This window comes from Numida meleagris, chromosome 2 (genome assembly GCF_002078875.1).
Source record: "Numida meleagris isolate 19003 breed g44 Domestic line chromosome 2, NumMel1.0, whole genome shotgun sequence".
Classification (NCBI taxonomy): Eukaryota; Metazoa; Chordata; class Aves; order Galliformes; family Numididae; genus Numida; species Numida meleagris.
Genome location: NC_034410.1, coordinates 76,009,457 through 76,035,276, shown reverse-complemented (window position 1 = coordinate 76,035,276; position 25,820 = coordinate 76,009,457). Strand labels below are relative to the sequence as shown.

At 39.9% G+C, this 25,820-nt stretch overlaps 1 protein-coding gene and 1 long non-coding RNA gene across 15 annotated transcripts in view; one reads left to right on the top strand and one right to left on the bottom strand.

Moving 5' to 3' along the window:
- The window catches only part of CTNND2 (catenin delta 2), a 629,078-nt gene that overhangs the window by 218,049 nt on the left and 385,209 nt on the right, over positions 1-25,820 (bottom strand). For 13 of the 14 annotated variants that reach the window (XR_002434978.1, XM_021386174.1, XM_021386172.1 and 10 more), the window contains one exon: positions 7,577-7,829. Coding sequence is in view for 13 of the 14 variants with exons in the window: in XM_021386174.1 (XP_021241849.1) it covers positions 7,577-7,829 (253 nt within the window). In the remaining variant the exon portion in view is untranslated. Of the gene's footprint in view, positions 1-7,576; positions 7,830-10,577; positions 10,925-25,820 lie in introns of those variants that run through there. The other variant, XM_021386184.1, reaches the window with a different exon arrangement.
- LOC110393377 lies at positions 11,634-25,612 on the top strand. The gene is made up of 4 exons (XR_002434980.1): positions 11,634-12,328; positions 21,487-21,562; positions 22,365-22,461; positions 23,604-25,612. It is a non-coding gene; the product is annotated as an uncharacterized LOC110393377 (long non-coding RNA).

Below are 25,820 nucleotides of genomic sequence, written 5' to 3'. Positions count from 1 at the left end.
ACACAGAGCAGATGTTTTCAGAGTCAGGCTGTTAATTCTTCATAGCTATAAAGTTCTACCAGAGACTAATGCAAATTCTTGACCATTCTTTCTCCTCAACATTTTTAGCTAACCTCTACACTTGAAACATGATTCCAGCAAACCTTTGGTTGCATTCTCTTGCAGAAACCCTTTACTCTTCAATGACTTACTTTGTACAAAATGTATTGTTTGTCATTTGTATAAAGTGAACCGGCTTTTGTTTCCTGCTTATTTAATAGCTGTACAAAGCCACAGTGATGTCCAGCTTTAGAAACCAACAACCTCTGCAAAGAAATTTGTGGCAGCGCTGAGGATGATTTTATTGGTATTTTTTTTTAGATAATTTCAGCCCACATGTCCTGATTTTAGCAAGCCTCTTGAAAGCTTTTCCATTCATCCTCTCCACCTAATGTATTTCTCTCTCTTCCATCACATTTGCCACGGAATCAAGATTATCCTGTGAACTTCAAAGCACCTTACAAATTTAACTTGCTATAAAGAGGAAGATCATTATTATCCATTTGGCTGATGAGATGTCCAAGACCTACTGCTGAGAAACTTACCTGGTTTATTCTGCCAGGAGATAGTAACAGCTTACACGAGCCCAATAAAGCCTGAAAGCGTGGTTCTCTCCCATGTTTTTAATGTCTGGTTGGAAGACATACAACATTTTCTGGCTGTTATAGTCTGCCATTGTAGAAAGGAACCATACAGATTTTGCATCTGTCAAAGTTTGCAAATGAGCTACAGGATATTGAGCAAAATGCATGGCAAACAAAGGCAGAAATTTCACTGGGACTTATATTCACCATTAGAATCTCAGTTATGCCATTCAAGAGACAGAAATGAGCTATGGACAGGATGAGAATGAGGCTCATTGTCCACCTGCTTTTTCCCTTGGTGAATCAAGACGTTAAAAGACACAACAGATTGGAAAAGAAACAGTGGAAAGGACTTTGTTGCTGTTCTTCAAGTGTCAGATCTGCATTATTGCAAGGGGAAATACCACATAAGCATCCTACCAAATAAAATGGCTACATATAACCTATTCTTCTCTGCTGATGGCTTAGGAACTGTAAGAACCTCAGGACAGGCTCATTACTCAAACTACATAGACCAGCCATGTCTATGTTACTGTGATAAGACTGTGATGTTCTGTGATTACAATATGGCAGGTTTGTTAACGATAAGATCAGATTTCTTTAACAACAGGATGGCAACAAAATGGAGTGGTGTTCTGCAGTCAATAATTTGTACTAGTCAGACAAGAACAAGTGGAGGCTAGAGCTTCATGAGCTAAAAGTACAGGTACTATTTCTGTAGAGTACACTCCAGGATTTTTTTCTTCAAAGGATTTCCAAGACAAAGGAGGCTGCTAAACAGCATGGGACAATTTCAACATTGAAGAAAGAGCAAACAGAGGTGATGCTTTCATGCACACTGACTCAAACCTGCTGCACCAGGGAATGACTTCACTTCTGTCCCGCACTTTTCCAATCATTTTGAGATCAATGTGATGTAAGCAGTGGAAAGACAGAAACTGTTGGTATACACAGCAGTGTGGTCACACACAATATGTTTTCCGAATTCTGGGCACTACTACTCTACTTCAAAGTCAACCCAGACCTGGATCAGTTACCAGCTCATTTATTTTGCCACATCCAAGCTGGAACTAAATATTCTTAAAGAAAGTCTTCTCCAGGCAAAGGTTTCCAGACAAATCAGTCTCCTGAAATTCCAAATTAAGACTGTAAAATAATTCATGACCTCCAACTCAACTACTTTAAATAAGCAGGCTTCATCCTTATTTACGTACAACAGGAAGGGGAAACAAATCTCTGCTTACTTCATATGATCTTCCACTTTTTCTAAAAGCTATTGTGCATATTAAGGATCTGTATGAAAAACTGAAGTTTTCTCTAGACTTGCTAGTCTTGAATTTCATGTATTTTTGCGCTGTTTTGAAACTCTGATTTTATTTTCTTTTTAAGGTCTGCTTTTCATACTCAGAAGAATATACATTAACGCCTGAGAGACTGTACAATTTTTTATGTGGGGAAAATAAAGAAGATATTTATTAGCTGAATGAACAGAAGACATATCTAATCAGACTAAGAATTTCTTAGTAGGATGTTAGCAGGACCTCAGAAGTTGAAGCATTTAATTTCTTGAGGTATGTCTACACTGCCAAACATACACAAACATATGCTTCCCAGAGCTTCCTTACTACCACCATCTTTGGAGAATTTCCCTCTCCACTTTACCCCTAACATCAGATGAGGGTAACAGAGACCTTTGAAAACTTGTGGGTGAAAAGATATGCCAATCACATTGTGTCACACAGAAGCAGGGAGGCGAACCTGCAATCCCTATTCTGTCTAATTCAGATCATGAATACAAACTTCAATCCTCCACCTCTTGGGTTAGAGAGTATGCTCTGGTTCCTGAGCCCTTCCCCACCCCCAGCACAAACATACACACTCTCTCTTCCCAAAATGTTTTAATATAATACAAATCATCCAGTATCAGAGATATAGCACTTCATAGTTTAGTAGTAAAGGCTTTAACCTGGGATGAGGCAGACCTGTTCTTGCTTGCATAAGAAACTGGTACAAGCCACATTCCAGCATGAAGGGCAAGAGTCCCACCAACACCTCCAGCAGCCTGCTGGATTCTGAGAACCCCAGCTCACAGCCCAGCTCTGAACAGGGCAGGGCTGCACACTGCTGTCACCGGCTGTTCTGTGGTCACAGCAAGGCCTTCTCCCTCAACTGAAGCTCCTTTCTGCAGGTGACATCCTCTCCTGAGGAGCCTACCAGACACATTCTCACAAACATGTCCAACCTCCCATGTTTACATTTATTTTCCCACCTTGTTACATCATTCTACTGCCCAGCTGCTATTCAGTTTACAGCAGACTAACACTACTTTAGCACTGAGACAATCCTTGGAACAAAGCAAGATTAAATATATGGTAAAGACTCCTGCAGAAACATTCACCCTTTAACATGCTATGTTCCAAACTGTGTGTACTGATCCCATAAGCAGTTTTACTGGAACACAGAAGTTAACTAAAGCTTATTTTATTTCTATCACTTCTGCAGAAAAGAAAGCTTTCTAGCTTGCATTTTGAAAACACAGCATATTAAAAAAAAACAAAAACACAAAAAACCACAAAAACAAACAAAAAAAACACACAAGAGGAGTTCTGAATTTTATAGTCCATACAGAATGTTCTGATATAATTTATTTCCAGAAAGAAAGCCAACTTTAGACAGCCAGCACCTTTATTTTCTGTTTAGGAATAAATTATGGCCAGCAGAGATCATGAGATGCAGGGTTGACTCTGAATGCACAGAATGGAGCAGAAATGTCTCTGGGTATTACAGCTCAAGCATGCAATGCCTGAAAAGCTCCATCACTATGCTGACCTATACATAGACAGCTCTAAAGGTAAGAGCCACTGTGAGACAGCTGGATTTAGAAATTTGATTTCTTCTTTATTTGCAACACAATTCCACTGCTAGTGATGGTGGTGTTTTGTTTTGTAATCCCTGTTGCAGTCTGCACTATGATAAAGAATGAACCACTTACGGTTGCATTCACCAAATTAGCCCATTTCTTCAGAAAAAAACAGTTTAAGGGGTCTGAAACACATCTCCTGGGGAAGGGAATCCCATAACAGCAAATTTTAAGTGGAAGTTAAGATGGGTGTAACTCCATGCAATATGAAAATGGACATCTGAACTCTGAAATTCACTTTGATAGTGTTTTTCCACAAAATTCTTGTGTCTCAGTTTCTTGCCACTCTTTCCGAAAGTAAAAGAGCAAAACAGGTAAGAATAGAAGAGGAATCACAAAACAATGCAAGACTTGTCAGCTCAACCCATCAAACCAGACACAGGCTTCTTCATAAATGAGCAAAGCCAGTTACTACCAAATATCATTGACACATAGTTAGCTAAAAGACATACAAATTATGTATTTTTTTTTAACCTCTATTCAGCAAGTATTTATCAAGAATGGCATGTTTAGACTGTTTTGTGGTAGTTAGAAAGCTCAAGAATTCAATCATTTACACACATTTTTCAGGTTCATATTTAGGTGTAGAAACTGGAAGGCACACAGACTGATAATTGCACACTCACGCAACAACTACCATGGCACTCCAGTTGCACTAAGATCTAGGGATGGGCAAACCTTAAATAATTTGTGCTAAGGGACAGGGTAATCTTTCTTAAATGAAAGCAAGGCAGAAAATATCACAAGCATATATTTCCAATACTTTAAAATATCCACAACTTCTCTTGTCCACAGTTCAACAGGAAATAAAATCAAGACAATAAATAATTAGAAAATAAAAACTGATGTTTTTTCGCCCTTTCACTACACCACATTTTCATATAAGAAATTATGGCAGGAAACAGTTCATATCAGCTCTACTTCATACTTCTGTTCCTCTTCTAACATGAAGCAAACAAAACAATCAACATGTAAACTGTCTCTGATATTCAACTTTTTTTTTCCATACACATAACAGATTTTATTATGACAGGTGGCAAGGAGCTCATTTCCTTTCCAAGTAACACAAAGCATCAGACTCTTCATCAGCATATATGCATGTAGTTTTCACCATCTTCACTACATCAGTCTATACTAACTAGCAGTCTGAGTAAGTTAAATACCTGTTACCACAAACCTGATAAATATTCTGATACATTTTAGAAATTGTTTTTGTACTAAACTTTAAGATAATGAATATTAAACTGTTATTTTATGACTGCTGAATGATGGAGAACAGATGTTGAGTTAAAATTTAATTTTCCAAGTGTCAGCTCAGAACATGTATGTAAAACTGCAATATTTGCAGTCCAAGCTATATGGTGAAAACAACAGAAAAAAAGTTGTGTATTTCTTCAGTGCCTGCCAACCATTTTTCCTGGACTTCAGATGGAAATCCCATCTAAACTGAAGAGTCCAAAAAATAATGTTCAGTTTTAAAAACTCTAATAGCTTATTAGGATAAGTACATTCTCTTCTGGGCATCTATTTTCCATCTTGAACTGACTGACTTATAGCAAATGCTAATCAAAAGCCTGCAATTAATTTGTTTTTGTCTTGCAGCTTGCTCTGCCAGTGAACCTTTGTTTGGACTTCTGGTGGAAAGGTTAGCTGCATTTGAAAATTATGCCTGCCACTCTCTGCAACAACTCATGTAAGTAATTTTAAAATACAAAAACAAGCAAACAAATCACAAAAGGAGCAACAGCTCTGTAAAGAAGCTCAAGATTTATCAGTTGCTCAAGACTCTCTACTGGACAACAAGATTCTTTCTTCTTACTGTGTAAGATAGAAATGATAATTCTTTGAGGAATACAATGAAACTTGACACTATTGCAAGTTCTTCGTATATTTAAAAATGTTATAGTTTTCATAATTATAGCCACTCCTTTTATCTCCCATGTGCTACCCTACATAAATTTTGTCTTTCCTTAAAAATTCTTCAAGCAGTTGCAAAGTCTTCTGTTCCCTCCTTTCCAAACCTGTCATTTATATGAAGTTTCATAGTCTATCCATAGAAATCAACCATCTCCTAACCCCTGTTGTTTCTTTTCTCCAAACTCCTTCCAAATTTTCAAAGTCTTTCCAACATGAACAACAATAGTTATGGTCCACAAATAGTCTCACAAATCAGTCTGCGAAGGCAGACAACAGCTGCTGTGGACAAAGGCACAACAACATAATCGGTAGCTCTCCTGAAACTGCTTTCTAAGAAGTATTCTCTGCCAACAAGTAAGGGCAGCACCATTAAGTAATGGACACCACACAATCTCATTCATTTGACCCATGGACCATGATTTATATAATGCAAACCTCTTTTAGAGAAGTGGTGAAATGTTCGAGTCCATTTAGTAGTGATCATAGCAAAACGGCATTTAATGACTGCCTCTAAGAGTTTATGAAGTTCAATTTAACCTGGATGTCTATATGCTGCTACTTTACCTACAGAAATCAATACTCATGAATGCACAACTATTCACAATATGAGAATGAAAAAACAGCCAAATGAAAAGTCTGCAAGAGAAAATCTTCTTTTATAAGCACATTTCATATACGGTAACTGAATATCACTTTCAAAGTGATAGCAGAGCAACTCAACAGAGATGACCTTTTATTTTACATAGACACAATATGTAGCACCTGTAAAGATACTACAAAAATGTGTTTCCTGTACGTCAGTAAGAGTGCCTTCAGTATCACCATGCATCTCCTAAGAACATTTTGTATGGATTACAGTCATTTTTTCAGTGCACTCCTAAAGCAATTTTCCTTTAAGTTTGAAAATGAGACATTTACAAAAGGAAACTCTTCTTCCTTCTGCTAGCTTTTATATTCCGGAATACAAATACATCAAAACATCAAGGTCTTATAAAAAGACTGTTCCTCTCCGGTTACCAACATTTTTCTGATGTGCCATAAAATTTAGCTGCTACTGGGTACCTGATTAGAGGAACTTCCACCATGCTAAACAAGCAGAGAAATCAAATTGTGAATACTGGGTTTTTAATGCTGCAAGAAAAGACTTTACAAATTTTTACTTAAACATTTCTACCAATTGGAGGGGCAAAAATTTTGGGGTTCACTTATCATGTATTACATGTAACAAATAAATAAGCAGTTCACACCATCTGCCACAGAAAAAAAACTTGTATAAATTAACATTTTTTATGAGTTTACACTTCAGTTACCAGAAATACCTGTTTATTAAAGAAAATCACCAAGTGCATCAATGATTGCAGACAGCATTACCACTACTGTTACCAGGGAAGTCAAAACATACGCCACAAAACTCTCTAACCCATTTGTGTGTCTGCTGGGCATATGGATGGCTATAAAGTTTACCTCCGGTGTCTTCCCTAGGCACATGACCATATGTATCGTAACGGTCATGCCTGACAGCAACGCTAAGTTGTAACAGGTATTGAAAGAGCATGCACTGTAAGAATCATTTATAGAAAGCTGTAGCACATACATTCTGCTATCATGTACTGGTATTAGAAGCTTGCATAAGACCCAAGGTGAAGCACAAACCTGACCACAGGCTGCTTCACATCGCTCAGGCTCACTGCCTGATACCAGAATATCCTTTTGTGAATATTAACTGCAGAAAACCCAATAACTGTAACAACTCCTGCCAAAGCAGTACCTTGAAAGCTCAATTCACAACAGTTAAGAGTCAAAAGTCATACCACCGCTTCCATTTTCAGAGAAAATTACTTTCCAGAAGATTTTGAGGGGTGGCAGTACTGAAAGTAGGCTAAACATATGTATCTAAGACCACATCTATTATTTCATCTTAAAGAAGAGCTCATGAGAGCCTGTCCAAAGCAAAGCATCAAAATAAAAGTGTTGTACAAAAAGTTTCATACTTACCGTCAGGTTTCGGGTTGTGGGGTTTTGTTGGTGATATTCAACAGCAGAAATACACAAAGCAAACTGCAATTTCAAACCTCTGCATGAGCAAGAAATAGTAGACAATTAAGGTTTCACCCACCTGGGATCTTTCTGAATGCTATCAATGGAAGGTGACCTAGCCAAGGTCCCCTCAGGTGGGATGGCTGGCCCAGATTTGCTGTATGGTGATTCAACAGAAGGACAATACTGCAGCTGTCGGTAGGGGTCTGCGTAATTGGAGGCTGGGCCTGCAGCATAGCTGGCCCTCTGGAAGGTCGCGGTTGCGTTCTGTGTGCCGTGTTGACTGCCTGTGCGCTGTAAGGGTACGGAGTCGACACCAGGGGAAGATGGGGCTACGACAGGAAAGTAGGGACAAAGTAAAAAATTGAGGACCTGTTCACAGAAATGGTTAACCAGGTCTAGGCAGAGGAAAAAAAACACACACATATAAAACAGGGGTTCAAAAAGAATGAGAAAAAAAAACAAAACAAACAAAGAACATCGTCATTTTCAAAACCACTGAAGTAAGTAACTGTCAAATGAATTTCTAAATGTCATGCCACTTCTAGACTACAGGGTCTTTACTTTAGCTAAACAGACTGTAGCAATGCTTTTCACTTGGGGTTTTACATGCACTAATCTGGGACAAAAAAAGCGCAGAAAAAGCATCAAACTAGTCAAACTAGGATTTACAAACACCATCAAGTGGATTTTGCAGCCTTTCAAGAGGTGAGCAGAAGGAATGTCAAATCAAGCTCAGGAGGCCAAGCTGTAATGTACTGTTCCTTGGCAGAGGAAATAGCCACAGCCAGCTGGAATTGATATTCCTGGTGTCTGTGAAACAGGTAAAACCAGACACCTGCTACTGACTGACACTGTGTAGACTTCAGTAACTTTTTTTTCTTTTTATTTTTTTCCTCTGTATTTCACCATATATAAGACTTACAGGACTGCCTCAGCTACCGCTACGTGAGTCTGAAGAAGAGCCAAGCACAAAGAGGCCACACGGATATCTTAATGCATGCCAAAGGGGCTGTATGCCAAGTTAAAGATTATTGTATTATCAGTTCTGAGCAGCTTACTTATAAACTGATGTAATGCTTTTTCAACCCAAAAATCTTACTAATCTCCCTCATAGCCCATTATCTTTCTGTTATGTCACAGTGTAATAGGAATATGGTTGCCTTTGAGAACCTTATTAAATACACAATACTTTTGAACCAGATAAAGGCAATTGGCTTTGCACTGTAAAGGCTAGAGGAGCAACATCCACATAATCTTTGTCCTGAAAACAAATACAAATTAAAAGCTGTCTTGGACTGCTTACAATGGCAAGTAAATTCCTCATGGCTCCCATTTCCCCTTGGCCCAAGACCACTAGACCACATTTGCAAACAGGAATGGGCCTGGGTTCAGGACTATTTTTTGCTGAGTCAAATTCATACATAAAATTGTAAGCAAAATTGCATATTCACATGACAGATATTCATAAAATATTTCCCAGTCCTTTTTTTAATTAACATGCATATTGACACTTCAGGATAGTAAATATTTTTGGTATATTATAGATCCATGAAAGGGACTTTAAGCGTTTTATCCTGAAGTGTCAGCAAGTGAAATACACTGAGTTTAAAATACAGTTACTGCAATTTTGTCTGAGCTAGCAGCTGCCAAAATTTACAACTTATGAACATTTCAAATTTGTATCAAATTCCACCTTATTTTCATTTTTCCTGATTCTGAAGTATATCACTCTATAATAACCAGTATTATCTTACAACATTGTTACGAGCAGAGAAAAGTGGAATTATCTTGATGTAAATTTTCAGCAACATTTTAAAAGAACTGTTTTTGTTAGTAAATAATTCCTCGTGAAATGAGGAATAAGACACATACAGACCTTTCTGTAAAACTGCATCAGTTAAAACGCAAGAACAATATTAGCATACTGAAACATCTCATGCAAAAACCATGCTACATTCAGCGTTATGAAGACACAATCAAGGCATCGCCTTTTAGCAGAAAATATGCAATTCAAACCTAACATTTGGTGCCATATGAGAAAAAGATTGAAAAAGCAAGTTAGAGAACATTCTGGAAATATTTTTTTAAGTGAGAGAGCAAAAAATGGAGTTGAACACTGATATAGCTTACTTTTAAGCATTGTCAGTATGCAGAACATCCTGCTAGCTATTGACACTTCGCAGGGGGAATTGTATAAAAATCCTACAATGTTAATAGTGCTGAAAATAACAACTACATTAGAACATACAGTGGAATATTTTGCAAAGAAATCTATTTCCTTTGCAAGGCAGTTCCATAGAAAACATGTTTGTTTTTAAACTCTTTGAAAACTTTTCTTTCCATTTTCCCCTTTGCCTTGTTATCAAAATAGGTACTTACATGAACTGAAACTGTCACTCTAACACCTATGTGCTTTTTGAGTAACTGATTTATTTCTCCTATTGTCTTCCTAAAAGACGCTTACTTCCTTTTGAATTTTATCACAATGAGCACAGAACTACCAGAGCTAGAGTACAAAAATGAAAAAAGTCTATGACTTAGCTAAACATTCATTTCTCAGGTTGTTTGCCCAATGTTAGGCCAATTAAGTTTAAAAAAAAAAACAAAAAACAACATACAACCCAACAAACCAAACACAACAAAAAGCAAAAACACACAAAAAGCCCCACTCACTTTAGAGTAACTTCTACGTTTAACTGGAGTAGGGACACTTTCATGGACTGTAAAATGGTTAAAATTTAGTAGACATTTTTATATGGATAGTTTCAAGTAAAACTGAAGCAAAGCCATCTTCTATCAAGCCGTTACTGTTGCTGAAGTTAAATTCTTTCAGCATTTATTGATTGACAATGTCTATTAAACATTGTGCTAAATGAGATCTCCCTTTGACTTAGCTATTTAAACAGCAAGTCATAGTTATTATGCCTATTAACCAATGAATATCAGAAACCCATTTGCTTCACCAAGCAACATTAAATCAGTGGGCAGGCTGACCAGACTAGAAAGTGTTTATGTACCAGACACATCTACAGATGATAAAGCTACCTTTTTGCGTGTTTTAAAACAAAGTCACTTACCTGCTCCTTTAACTTTTACATTTGACTTCTCGCAAATCAAAATCAGACACAGCCATAACCATACAGCTACCATGGTACGCAGGTAGCCTGTCATGCTACCTGGACAAGGATCAGAGCTTTGATCCAACAAAGGAAGAGGGGGAGGAGAGCTGTAGCAGCAGATGTGCTGCAGGAGAAAGGTGTCAGCCCTGAAGCCAACTTCCCTGCGACCTGGCCCATTCAAAACAAGAACATGGCCAAAAACCATGATGTTGCCCTGAACCTACCTGGGCCTGTCCTGCCTCAGTGTATGTCTGACAGTAAAACAAGAAGCTGCGACTAGACTGAAGACATGAGCTTAATTTTGTGAACATCTTCCCCTCCAAACATCACTTTAAAAACAAACCTTCAATCTTCAATAGTTCAAAAACTGAGAAGGATTAAAAACAAAGAACGACTCAAAACCTTATTTCTTCATGTTTAGTTCTCCTTTCTACATAATCACACATGAAAGCTTTGTTTAAATAGTGATTGCAACCCCCATTTTCTTAATTCCAACATTCATGGAAATTGAGTGATTGATATCAAACAAAGGGCCTCAGCTACTTATGCCATGGAACAAACTTTAAGAAATCTAGTCTTCCAAGAGCTGATGGGGTTCAGAGAATGGGAAGACCATCTTTGGCAACAAGCTTTCCAATTTAGTCTGGAGGGTTTTAAACTAGAGTTGCCAGGGAAGGGGATCCTCGACTCATCCCACTTAGAGGCAGATGATAGTAATGGATGTCCTGCACCTCAAGCTGGATCACAGGCCAGGAAGACAGCACCTAAAGTACAGGATGAGGGAACTCTAATTGGTAAATCAGCCTCAGCGGGAGCCCAACTCAAAAGCCTGTACACTAATGCATGGAGCATGGGGAACAAGCAAGAAGAGTTACAGGTGTGCACATGACTACAGGACTGTGATGTCATAGGCATCACCGAGACACGATGGGTTGGCTCTCATGACTAGAATGTAGGAATAGACAGGTATAAACTCTTTAGGAAAGATGGGCAAGGGAGAAGGGGAGGAGGTGATGCCCTGTACCATCAATGACCAGCTGGAGCCCATGGAGCTCCCCCAGGGGATGGGTGAGGAGATGACAGAGAGCTTATGGGTTAGGGTTAAGGGGAAGGCAGGGAAGGGAGACAGTGTAGTGGGGCGTCTGCTACAGGCCACCCGACCAGGAAGACCAAATGAATGAGGTCCTCTATAAACAGATAGGAGCAGCTTCATGTTCAGAAACCATGGTTCTCATGGGGGGACTTCAACCACCCCAATACCTGTTGCAAGGACAACACAGCGGGGCACCAGCAATCACAGGGGTTCCTGGAATGTGTTGATGATAACTTCCAAATGGTACAGGAACCTATGAGAAAAGGTGCTATGCTGGTCCTTGTCCTCACCAACAAGGAGGGGCTGGTGAACAATGTGAAGCTCAAGGGCACAAAATGGTGGAGTTCAAAATCCTTAGGGCATCAAAGGTGCACAGCAACCTCACAACTCTGTACTTCAGGAGAGCAGTCTTCAGGTGATAGGTGGATGGTTGGACTGGATGATCTTAGAGGTCTTTTCCAACCCTGGTGATTCTGTGATTCTATGATTCAGGGAAGTGCACGGCAGGGTGACATGGGATAAAGCCCTGGAGGGAACAGGGGTCCAAGAAAGCTGGTCAGTATTCAAGGACCTTCTCCTCCAAGCCTAGAAGCCATGCATCCTGAGAAAGAGGAAGGTGAGCAAGAATGCCAGGAGGCCTCCGTGGTTCAATAAGGAGCTCCTGGACTTACTTTGGCACAAAAAGAAAGTCTATAGGGAGCGGAATCAGGAAAGGGTTACCTGGGAGGACTTGAAAGTAATTGTCCAAGCAGCCACAGATCAGGTTAGAAAAGCTAAAACCCAGACAGAATTAAATATAGCCAGAGACATATAATGGAACAAAGAAAAATTCTACAGATATATCAGTGATAAATGGAAGGCCAGGGAAGATGCAGGCCCTCCCTGGAAGGAAACTGGAGACCTGGTCATGAGGGATATGGAGAAAGCTGAGGTGCTTAATGAATTTTTTGCCTAAGTCTTCACTGGCAAGGGGTCTAGCAGCACTGCCCAAGCTGCAGAAAGCAAAGGTAAGAACTGGGAGAAGGAAGATCAGCCTGCTGTAAGTGAAGATCAGGTTTGAGAACATCTAGAGAACCTGAAAGTACACAAGTCCTTGGGACCCGACAATATCTATCCATGGGTTCTCAGGGAACTGGCAGGTGAAACTGACAAGCAACATATCCTTCATATTTGAAAGGTCATGGCAGTCTGGTGAAGTTCCAGCTGACTGGAAAAAGGGAAACATAACCTCCACTTCCAAAAAGGGAAAAAAAGAAGATCCAGGGAACTACAGGCCAGTCCAGCCTCATCCAGAGGGACCTGGGCAGGCTTGAAAGGTGGGCCTATGCCAACCCCATGAAGTTCAACAAGCATAAGGTCCTGCACCTGGATCAGGGCAACCCCAAGCACAGATGCAGGCTGGGCAGAGAATGGCTTGAAAGCAGCCCTGAGGAGAAGGATTTGAGGGTGTCAGTTGATGAAAAACTCAACACGACTCAGCAATGTGCACTTGCAGCCCAGAAGGCCAACTGTATCCTGGGTTGCATCAAGAGAAACATGACCAGCAGGTGGAGGGAGGTGATTCTGCCCCTCCACTCTGCTCTCATGAGACCCCACCTGGAGTACTGTGTCCAGTTTGGGAGCCCCCAACACAAGAAGAATATGGAGCTGCTGGAGCAGGTCCAGAGGAGGGCCATGAAGATGATCAGAAGGCTGGAGCACCTCTCCTACAAGGACAGGCTGAGAGACCTGGGGCCCTTCAGCCTGGAGAAGAGAAGGCTCCAAGGAGACCTTATAGTGGGCTTCCAGTATCTGAAGGGGGCTTACAGTAAAACTGGGGAGGGACTTTTAATAAGGGCACATAGCAACAAGAGGAAGAGAAATGGCTTTAAACTGGAAGAGAGGAGATTTAGACTAGATATTCGGAAGAAATTATTTACTCAGAGGATGGTGAGACACTGGAACAGGTTGCCCAGTGAGGTTGTGGATATCCCCTCCCGGGAAACATTCAAGGCCAGGCTGGATGGGGCTTTGAGCAACCTGGTCTAGAGGGAGGTGTCCCTGCCTACAGCAGGGGGGTTGGAACTAGATGATCTTAAAGGTCTCTTCCAATCCAAACCATTCTATGACTCCCTAAAAGCCAGTCTGTATAATTCCTACCGTTTTTATTTAGTATCAAAAATACAGTGACTTTCATACTACATCAACACTGAAAATTTAGGTGCATTACTAAATGCACATAATGAAATACTCAAAACAGAAATTCACTTTCAGATTACGTATTTTATTTTCAAACTTATGACATCTCTAGCAAAACAAACAAAATCTAAAATCAAGAATGTACTGATTTAGGCAGGGATACTATTGCACCACACCTAAATATCTTTGGGAGATCTGATTCAGATAAGAGCTGCCAAGAAGTTCAGACTTCCCAAAGGTCAGAAGGAATTCTGTTCAGTTAACACATACAGGGTCAGAACTTCAAAATGGATAAACTCATTTATGAAACTTATCTTCCTACACCTGCCTGCTAAATATTACTTGGTTGATGGTATTGTTTGAATTGTGAAAAATACCTTGTAAAATATTCTTCTGTGCTACTATATTAGACATTCACCTTCTGCATTCATCCTCTCCTTGAGCCTTTCAGATAGATTTTGAATGCTTTACTTCATATTTTTTTTTGTGCTATCTTGAACCTGCAGTTGATTCCTTCTCTCATGTAAAAGCTGAATTTCTTTCAAAAAAAAAAAAAAAAAGGACCTCAGTAAAACATCCCTACAGTTCAAGGTATGTCCATTATTTCACCATGAGTTTATAAATGATAAAAATGAGTGTTTTTTCTTGGAGGTCAATGTACAGAAAGATTTATAAAGCTGATTCTTTTCCAATGTAATACACTGTAAAAACAACACAGTCCATGCTTTACAAATTAGAGAACTTCATTTGTCAGGTTTGAAAGACATAAACGCTTTCTGTCTCTAAATGTTAACTGAGTGTAGAATTCCAAGCAAACCAGGAGCAAAACAGCAATCCCAAGCAGTCAAGTTTAATACTGTTCAAGATGGATGCCAATACATACGTTATCAATTTGCTTAGCAGTTAAAACAAAGAAATACTTTTCCACATTCAAAAGTTAGGATTTAAGAGAGAGAGATGGTTGGGGGAAAAAGGAAGAGGAAAAATACTATTGTTGATATTAGCAACAATCTTGAAGTTGTTAAAAATTTTATGAAAGCAAGACACTATCATATTGTCTACGAGAACTACAAAAGCAAATGTCTCAAACTTAAAACATGAGAGAAGACTAAAAAAGCACTGAAGGACTGCAGGATACAAAGCTTCAGTTTAGGTTTAGCACCAGGGAAGTCTTCTGTAGCTTGGACACTTTGCTATGTAATTTCTTTAGTCAAATCAGGAAAGACAGTCAAATTTATTCCAATTTTCTTCTCATTTTGTTTTCCATTGTATTCTCCCTCGCTTCTATGTGTTGTTCTGTTTAGTTGCTGACCTTGCACTCAAAACTCCAGTTTCCAAATTCCATTCTATTCAATTTCCTGAGTTTATCTTCAGACAGAAGAGAGAGAAAAAAAGAATTTGTAGGCAAGTCTTCCCCTTGCATCCTTATAAGATGGCATCTTCTCCATCCATCCAGCCTTTGCTCTCAACACATCCACTTTTTAGGGCTTCCAGAATTGCACTGAACTCCACATAACCAACTGGAGAAGCCTCTTTCCCTTCATTGCCTCCACATCTTCTCCTTCTCCCAGCTGTTTCCAGTTACTCTCTTTCTCCTGGAGCCAACCTTCTCCAGATGCTTGCATTCTGTGTACGTCAAGAGAGAAGCGACCTCTTTCCGTCCAGTCAGTTACTACACACTCAATAGCCAGAGCATGGCAAACAGCTAGACTCTGCCGTACCAGCTATCTCCTTCCAGGGGAACATAACACATAGTACAGGGGAAATGCAAGCAAAAGGGAAACAGAACAGTCCAGAAGAAGGTCTCTTTACCACCCATAAACGTTTCAGTTTTCTCAGGTACTGGCTATACTTGTTTGTCTCACCTACTTGTAATTAGTGTGTCTAAGCACTGTTACAAGCATCTATTCCAATATTATATTTTTTAATAAGCAGATATTTCCAATTACATGGTAAGAAGGAAGAATTTATCAAAGTCACTGTGATATCACTCCTCCAGATGGTATCACAGGAGACTTTAGTTGTTCATACTTTCCTAACCCAGCCTCAAAACCTGAGGTTACAGTTTGACCACTACACTATAGTTCTTTAGGAAATATTCAGTACTGTTCTAAGATAATTAAAAGGACCATTCCCATTACTGCCAGGTGCCAAGTTCATGCCACTGTTTTGTGGGGGAACAATGCCTTGCTTCATAGAATCCAAGGAAACATCACTTGTGCTCTCTATATGGTCATATTTAATAAATCCAGTTTCAGTGCAAAAAAACTGAAGATGGTACCTGCATTTACATATCCTATCATTTCAATTTTCTAAGACCGTTTTTTCGATCTGACATTAATTGTTACAAGGCTGAATGTTCCTTTGCTTTGGAAGTTGATGTCCCTTCCCTAATTCTGCATTATGAAAAAAAAATACTACTTCCTCTCTTTCTGAGCTGTGTCTCTATCTTGTCACTTTGAAGATTCCTTTTGTCTACATTGTTCCACATCAGTTTGCACATTCTCATGTTGTCTATATCTTTATTTTCCTTTTGTGCTTTTTAAAATATGTTTCTTTTCAATTAACAATCGTACCAGAGGAAGAAGCACACTTACTGCCATACTCTTAGCACGTGGAATAATTTTCTTAGTTACCGATTTAGACTTAACATTTCTTTACTAGTAATCATTTTATTCATGGGTTCCCATGGGCAATTAGCTGACAATCCAAAGTCACCTATTTCCATTAGTTTGTAATAACAAACACACACCTTAGGAATAAAGACATCTAGAAGGCTATGTGTGCCTCTGACAAATTTTAATGAAGAAATAGGCAGACAAGCAGTTCAGTGAACTTCAATACTAACAGAATTTTTATCTTAGCAATCTGGATTTCAGTTTAATAGACATGGCACCTAAGATGTTCTAAATCAATGTTTACCTGTAGCAGCATTTATAGTCACTTCAGTGAAGCCAGATAAAGTCAAAACTTAAATGTAGCCTTTTCCTAGGCCAGGGTCTGTTAACGGCTTCACTACTACACCCAGCCTTACATCTATACTGACAGCACGCACAGACTTTGCAAACTTTATATACTTTTCTCCAATTGCCTTTCATAATCAGGTTTAGAAGTTACAGATCGCCCATCATGTAATACAGTCTCTATCTTGAAAGCATGTTATCCTAAAAGCATTTTGACATCTGCGTATTTTTCTGTGGGGACACCAAGATTTTACGCAGATACTCAGGATCTCCAAGCAACTACATACTTTAAATTACTTCAGATTCTCAACTCTCTGCTTCAAGGGAGAAGTGACTTCCTTCTTTGCAACTAAGCAGGGCAGAAGCCATAACTTTCAAGTTTTTAATAGACAAAAAAAAACCTCCTTGCCACCTTCAGAAACTAAAACACACTTCAGGTCTGCTAAATTTTAATTTCTACTAACTTACATTCTTACTTAGATTATAACCTGCATTCTGAGACTTTCAGATTTTTAGCATGTTTCAACATGCTCCTCTTTGCAAAGAAAAAAAAAGTGTTGTGTCCACGTGTGATAATCAGATGCCAACTTCAGCTGTTAAAGGTATTCTGCCAAGATCTTTCTCAGACCGCCTCTTGTCTCTGAATTGCATCCCTCAATCCAGAGAGAACATGCAGTTTAGTTCATTTGTCAAAAGGGCATTTAAATGGAGGAAGTACCAACTGCCAATGCCCTTGAAAGCAATTGACCTTTCAGACTCTGAGATATTAAAATTCATCACAGGAGACTGAATTCAACCTACAGCAATCGCACAACAGAAAACAAATACATCACTTCAACCTTCTGTACCATGAGGGCTGCTCCAAAAGTAATGCCCCTTGTTTTATTATGTTGGCCCACAACATCAGAGGTGAATGTTAGTGGGATGGCAGTAGAGGCTGAACCTTCCCACCAACATCTCATTACATTTTGTTGCTGTGCAACAGACAGCAGCAGAGGGGCAGTCTGAAAAAATGGTGTCTGACACGGGAGTGCGGATGAAGCAACGGTGTGCCACTGAACTCCTCCATGTGGAAAAAAATGCACCCAATGACATTTGTCAACACTTGCTGAATGTTTATAGAGATCAAACAGTGGATGTGAGCACAGTGAGGTGATGGCTGGTGCACTTCAGCAGTTGTGACAGACAGGAAGAAAAGCCACATTCTGGACAGCCATATGCAACTGTCACATCACAAAATGATCTGTTATATCTGTTGTTTTTCCCATGGAAATAAGTGAGGCATTACTTTCAGAATGACCTGTGTACAACATACTTTGTTTCACCTTGTGCTCAAGGGACATAACAACGATAACCATTAGAAAACCTGATCAGAAGTAAAAAAACACAACCAATACTACTGAGGGAAGACAAGCCTACAGCAACTAAATTTCTGTTCCAAATTAACCTTCTCTTGAAATCCCTTTGTTAAAGTTTACATTCCAGTTGGCCAACATAAAACAGAAGACATAGTCAAAATGAAAATTATCACAAAATGAAAGACTAAGTGAATAAACAAATGAAATAATCACAGATGAAAAGTTTCCAGTGTATGGAAACTTCCCACTTTCTCTTTCAGATTTCGATTTCTCCCTGTTTAGTAAGTTATCATCCCAAGGTCTAAAAAGGTTATTAGACAGGGTTCTTTAGGATACATTACTGAGTTTCAGCTATTTTAGTTAATGTTTTCTGCTTTAGAATACAGTTGTTTTATTCATAAATTAACTAAAGCTGTATTACAGTGTTAGTCCATGCAGTTATTACACATCAAAAACACAGTAAGTTCTGCAATTGATAGCTTGAAAGTTTCTGGACGCATTAAGATTAAAACTAACATCCTGCTATACTTACAGAAAATCCAGCCCTCCGTGCAAACTACTGAGAAACTGGCAGTTTTATTAAGAGATACATTTTTATATATAGCTTTAATTAAATTAATAACGGGCTGATGATTTTTAAAAGTGCCTTTAAACACAATGCTGCAGAAGGAACAAATCTTTAACAAAAGCATTAGCTCTCCTGAAGTGTGTTGTTACCTCAGGCGTAGCATTGTTTTCATTCAGCAAAGATTTACAAGGAGATTTATGAGAAGTGTTTGAATAGCTTCTTATTTCATAAAGAACAATTTTGTATTTCTAAAAAACACTGAAATAAAAGAGAATATAGTCTATCACTGAAACGTAGTGTGATCAGGCTTTAACATGCCTCAGACTATGTCTACAGAGTAAACTGATGATAAACACAGACAGTTTCAGACGGAGAGTGGCCACTGTATATTCTCAATAGTCACAGTGAGATTTAAAAGATATGTGCTTGCCCTGAGATTCAAAGGCCCAGCCAAAGTTTATATTCATGACTCTACTTTAATAGGTAGTAAAAATTAAGGGACATCTGAGATGTGTTCAGACATTTTAAAGTCATTCTTCTGTTGAAAAAAAGAATAGAATTAGAAAATACACGACACACTACAGATCTCTGGAGAGACTCTGTTTATGAGACAGAGGAAGGAGGCTGTGAGTGCTGACAATGTTAACAAGTTTCTATTTTGAGCAATGGTGAAATCTGGGCTATCTTCAGATGGGTATGATTCCTCAATAGACTTTAACCATGGGCTGCATAACTTAAAGCCATAAATATCTTATTTGAAGGAAAGATTATTCCGTGAGGAAGATACTGCTAACAGATTACAAAGGTGAATTTACACAGTTTTCATCTTCTACCACTTCCCTTCCTCTCCCATTGCTCTTGCTTTACAGGAGCACAGGATAACACTGAAATTAAAAGCAGTGTATTTCATATTTTTCCCTCCAAGTTGTAATTGTGAGTGAAAAAAATCACACATCCTTCCCAGACAGGATGTCACATAGCCTACCTGGAAGACAAGCAGCACAAAAACAAATATGCAAGAATATAAACACAGATAATGCTTTACTAAACACTCAGCATCTGTCAAATGAAATGAGATTATGGCTTTCCATTGCTTTGAGGTGATTTGTTACTCACTATGCAGATCACTATGGTATTTTGTGCTCAATTTACTTTGTAGTGAAGATTTGTTCCCTGTCTGCCTCCTTTAATTCTCGCTCCCGAACCAATGTTATCAAGTGGATGTCAGTTAGGAATACAGGTCTATTAACACAACATTACCAAACTAATAGAAATGCAGCGGTAGGAATAATTTTTCTTTTTAATTTCCCTGAAAACATTATGTCCTATAGCCAGAACTTCATGCTGTGTGATTTACCAGCATGATTCTCAATCTGCAGCTGTGGCATCGCAGTATGCCAGTGCCTATCACATCAACTTGTGACTAAACAGAATACAAACCAAACCAAGCCAATCTGGCTCCCAGCCAGAAAAAAAGAACACAACCTAGGTAGGAGGATGTGATGTTTGCTATTTATAACTTCAGCAAGCTATTTTAGGATTGAAAAGAATAAAGAAAGAAGCAGTTTAGCAGGCAAAGGGTTTAACGAAAATGGAGCAAGTAAAAGCTGTTTTTTTTTTTTTCCTGTCATTCCTCCTTTTTAGCTGAGAAGTGAGGACTTGAAGCTCCAAATAAAAAAAAATATTCCTGAAGCAGAAATTCCCTTGTTACTTCCAGATGAAATATTTGTAGTACGGGAAACAGCATGCAACAGGCAGCTTCCCATAAGTAGTCAGATATTATTCTGAAAGCAAAGTAAAACTATACCAATGTACTCAGTGATGCTCACTGTAAAAGTCTGAAGACACCTAACTGCATATAAGTGAAAAAAGAATATTTTTCCATTAATTACCTTAAAATTCATTTTACACAAAGTCCAAAGACCATGGAATTACATGTCATACTTCTGGCTAACTAAATTCCAATTCCATGACAAGAGGCAATACTAACAGACTGAGAAAGAATTAGATAGCAGTAGGATAACTGCATTATCAACTGCCCTGTGAAACCTGTCACTGGTGATGTGCAATGCTAAAGCCCCAGGTTTGATTTCCAGAGTCAACACTACTTGCTAGCCTTGCAACTGAAGAAATACCTCCTGTGAACTAACCCCATTACATAAGATTCATGATGACAATAAAATTGGATTTCCACAACATCATTTTTATGTAGTTGTATTTCAACATAAAAATTCTGTGATTTCGCAGATTTTTTTCCAGCACATTTAGATAACATACAATTTCAGTGATTCTGAAGGACTAAAACCAACAACTTTCCAAGGGGCTGCTTGCTACAAGGTATTGTAAATGACTATCAAAAAGACATCTCTCAAAGCAAAACAAACGTGCTTTAGATATTGTATTAATGTTGTTAAAAACTACATCCCAATTATTCTATAACCCTTAGAAGGTTATGGTTAAAATGATTTCATCTTTGAAAACAAAAGAATAGGTACAAATTTTTGATGCCATAAAATTACCACAAAGTAGGCTCAGTTATTCTAAAAAGATGAGAAAGGTCACTGTTTCATCGATTCAGATATCAGCCTTCTTCATATGAACAATTTTTCAAATACTAGAAAATTGCTCTGCAATATTAAAAAGAAAATCCTCACCTTGAAATAATGATGATTTCTAAAAGTACTAAACATATCCAATGCTTTCTTAGATATGAGGACAAATTTACAACCTGTGAAAGAAAGGCACTACAAAGGGACCTGGACAGACTGCATCAACGGGCCAAGGTAAACCATATGAGTTTCAACAGGGCCAAGTATCGGGTCCTGCATTTTGGTCACAACCACCTCAGGCAACCCTCCAGGCTTGGGGAGGAGTGGCTGGAAAGCTGCCTGACAGAAAGGGACCTTGGTGTGCTGATGGACAGTTGGCTGAATGAGCCAGCAGTATGCCCAGGTGGCCAAAGAAGGCCAATGGCATCCTGGCTTGTATCAGGAATGGTGTGGTGAGCAGGACTAGGGAAGTAATCCTGCCCCTGTACTCAGCATTGGTGAGGCCTCACCTCGAGTACTGTGTACAGTTTGGGGCGCCTCAGTACAGAAAGGACATTGAGGTGCTGGAGCAGGTCCAAAGAAGGGCAACAAGGCTGGTGAAGGACTTGGAGAATATGCCCTACGATGAGAGACTAAAAGAACTGGGGCTGTTTAGTCTGGGGAAGAGGAGGCTGAGGGAAGACCTCATTGCTCTCTTCAAATACCTGAAAGGTGATTGCAGTGAGAGCAGGGCTGGTCTCTTCTCACTGGTGACAGGACAAGGGGAAATGGCCTCAAGTTGCACCAGGGGAGGTTTAGGCTGGATATCAGGAAAAAATTCTTTACAGAAAGGGTTGTTAAGCACTGGAACAGGCTCCCCAGGGAGGTGGTTGAGTCACCATCCCTGAATGTGTTTAAAAACTGTTTGGATGTGGCACTCGGGGACATGATTTAGTGGTGGGTTGTTAGAGCAGTATGGTTAGGTTGCAGTTGGACTTGATAATCTTGAAAGTCCTTTCCAACCTGAGCAATTCTATGATTCTATGATTTGTTGTAGTCCTGTACTCCTGAAAAGGATAAAGGAGCTAAGAGACAGCAAAAACTTTGGAATCAATGGAGCTGGACCAGCATTCACAAAAACAACTAAACATACAGTAAGTGAAATACTTGCAGCATCAAGCTTCCCATGTGACATTCTTCTTTGACCTTGCTGTAAAAATTGAAATTGAAAAAATTGACTTGCATATCTTGAGCATTTATGGCTCCCACAGGCTGCCAGCTGCCATGCTGGTAAGACAGAGCCTCCTGCTTGCAGAGCAGCAACTGGTCCTGGAGCAAGGCAAGGTGTTGTGCTGGCAGCAGAGGGAACAGCAGGACAGGAGCAAGGACAGTAGCATTGTGCTGCCAGCTGGCACAGCTCTCCAGCACCAACTCTATAGTGCCAGACTTCTGCTTACCAACATGATGGGCGTTCAAATGGTTTGAGTGTATGGCAACTTTTCATAAACAAAAGGAAACACCAAGGATTAGGGGCAAATGGGGCATGAGTCTGGTACTGAAAGTGGGAGGTGGGTGCAAGCCATACCCTTGGGTGGCGATCAGACCCCAAATAGCTGGGATTGTATGGCCATGCTTTGCCTGTGCAAGTCAAAGAGAGAAAGAGGCAGCCAGAGCCATCTGAATGCTTTGAAAGCAACAAAATAAGCGTTGCCACTGAAAAAGAAAAAAAAGACAGTAGAAACAATGTTGGAAGATCTGTTCCCATCTGGGGCAGCAGAAGTGGGGTTTTGCTTCTCCCTCTCCTGCCTTTCCTTTGGACTCTGAAGAGAGACTTGATCCTCACTGCATGTTGCAAGAAAGCCACCAGCTCAGTGACATGAAAAGGAACACCCATTTTGCTTGTAAATCTTCCTGAGCTCCTGCTTGACCTCCAGTACAGCAGACGCCAAGGCCAAGAGCAGCAGGTGTGAAGCAGCAAGCACGAGCATGGATCCTCTTGCTTTCTGTCCAACATCATGTCAGATCCCTGGCACACAACTGCATCCCACTTTGTTCAGAAAGGACTCTGGGTTATCACAGAAAAAAGATTACTCCAGAGCAAATACTGTTCCTATCCTGCTCAAGTGGGACATACTATAAGAAAGATTATGTTATAAACAACCAAGAACAGTGCTTGATGTAGGTCATGGCTCCTGCCATTTAGTCAAGGAGGAAGCAGACAGGAATGGAAAGGAAGGCAGGAAAGGGGAAGACAGCATTTGTCCAGAAGCTCAATAGTACTTCTCACTTTCCACAGCTTTTCCTGTACTGCATCACAACAGAATGAAATCCAGGATTTTCCCTGCTGCTAGTAAGTGCAAGAAGAACAGATGCCAGGAGCAGCAGACTCTGTGTCTGGAGACAAGTGGCTCTGTGCTGTATTTGCCCCCTGTGCCCTTCACTGAATACCAAAAGCAAACACCAATCACTGAAACCGCTTGCAGCAAGGACATTCCTGCCTGGTTACTGCTGCTGAAGCGTGACATCCTCCTGGCAGGTACAGGACAGGTCTACTGCAGAAAGCTCTTCCCTCCAAAGAGCCTCCCCTTGGACTCACCATGGCAACACTGCTGCATGCTCCTGGTGGCGGCCTCCCTCCTCACACGAATCCAGCCAAAGAGCCACGTTTCTGTTTTGCACTTGCCATCACAAATTTCACAGGCCTCTTCTCTTTGAAGAGCATTCTCTACCACAGCATCCAGGAGCCTGCACATATCATGCCACCACAGCCTTTAACAAAAGAGCTTCAGAAGTGCTCTGCCGATAGAGCCATCGAGCGCTGGTGTGAACAAGATTGGAGAGACCTGACCTGGAAAGGAGGCCACAGGAGAGGCTGCAAGCAGCCTACCAGCTGCACACAGGGACATCAGGCAGCTTCAAAAGCAGCAGTGAGAAGTGATGCAGGAAGGTCATTGCTGCACACACGCTCCCTGACCCATAAAGCATGCTTCATAAACACTTTGCTTCCTGTGTTAAGTCACTGTACAAAGCCAGTGCAAAGTTTGACTGCTTATCCTTCCACCATCTGACCTTGTTTGCAACAGAACTTACATTTCAAGATCCCCTTTTTAACTTCAGGAATGCCAAACCTGTTCAACTACAGACTCCAACCTCTTCTCCCAAGATTTTTCCCCAGCCTTTGGAAATAACAGAAGAGTGCTCCATATGCCTTGCACACTCACTCTTTCTCAAGGAAAGACTCCTGGTCCGAGCACACAGCACTCACAACTAATGTCAACAGCCTGCATGACCCTACAAAGATGCTGGACTTTCCATGACTGAGCTGTGCCACCAGGTATTCCTCATGGTGGCCCTTCAGGGGTCAGGGCAGAGACGGTCACCAACCTGCATACTAAGGCAACACTTCAGCTTTCTCCAGTGGTGTCAGGCTTCCCCGATACAAAGGAGATGCACATCCTTTGTAGAACTGAGAGGACAGGTTTTTAACTGCTGGCTCCTCCTTGCCTCTTGAGTGAGGTCAAGGACAATGATACTCACCTTGAAAACCAAGAAATGCTCTTCGCAGCATGAACACTCTGCAGGTTCTGAGCTCTACACATCCACAGTTTACCAGTAACTGTCTTGCTTTTAAAGAGCAGATTTTTTCAGCTGATAAAGTTCCAGGCCCAGCTTGGGGAGGGTCCAAGGTAAACACATTTACAACCCACCCTTCCCAGAATGCTGGGAACATCATTCTTTCAAAGCTTTTAATAATTTTATCCAGAAATCACATCCTTCTGTGGAAGAGGGCTTGTTTTCATTGGTCCCTTCATGAAAGGGACAAGTGTCATTATACATTTCCAGATAGTGTTGTCAACTTCCAAAGGATGATAGCAACTGATCTCAAAGCACTACTGGTGTCATAACCAAGTTCCTGTACCATAAGTCAAAATCAACAGCCTGGTACCTGAAGCACATTGCTTTCTCTTCAGGAGAACTGCAGGAATTCCAGGCTTACGAAACAGCCAGATTTTACAAGCTTGGACTTGATAAATGTTTAGTTTGAGTAAAATACCAATAATTGAGTTAAGTAAGACTAAAACATTAGGACTAACTTGTAATTCCACAAACTAAGCAAATGTGCAAAAGATTACAAGCCAGCAACCTGTGCTGGCTGTAAGGAAATCCTTTCCCTCTTTAAAGTAACAGCACTCCCTAAATTCCATCAGCACTCATGTAAACATCCTACCAAATAAGCTTCTCTCTACTGTCGTTAATTCATGGTTTAAATGAATAAAGCAATGCCTTTAGGTTTGTAAGGAAAATAAATGGTCTGCTTGGAAAAAAACGTATTATTTGTAAACTAAATAACAATTAGATAAGTTCCTATTCGGTAAATAAATTTTGATATTCATTGTGAATTTTAGTGCAAAATTTTAGGCTGCTACTTTTTACAAGAAATGGAACAACCTTTTTAAGACCAAAAAGGGCTGTTAAGTAAAACTACAGGCCATGGAAGCCTATGCAGCTACTG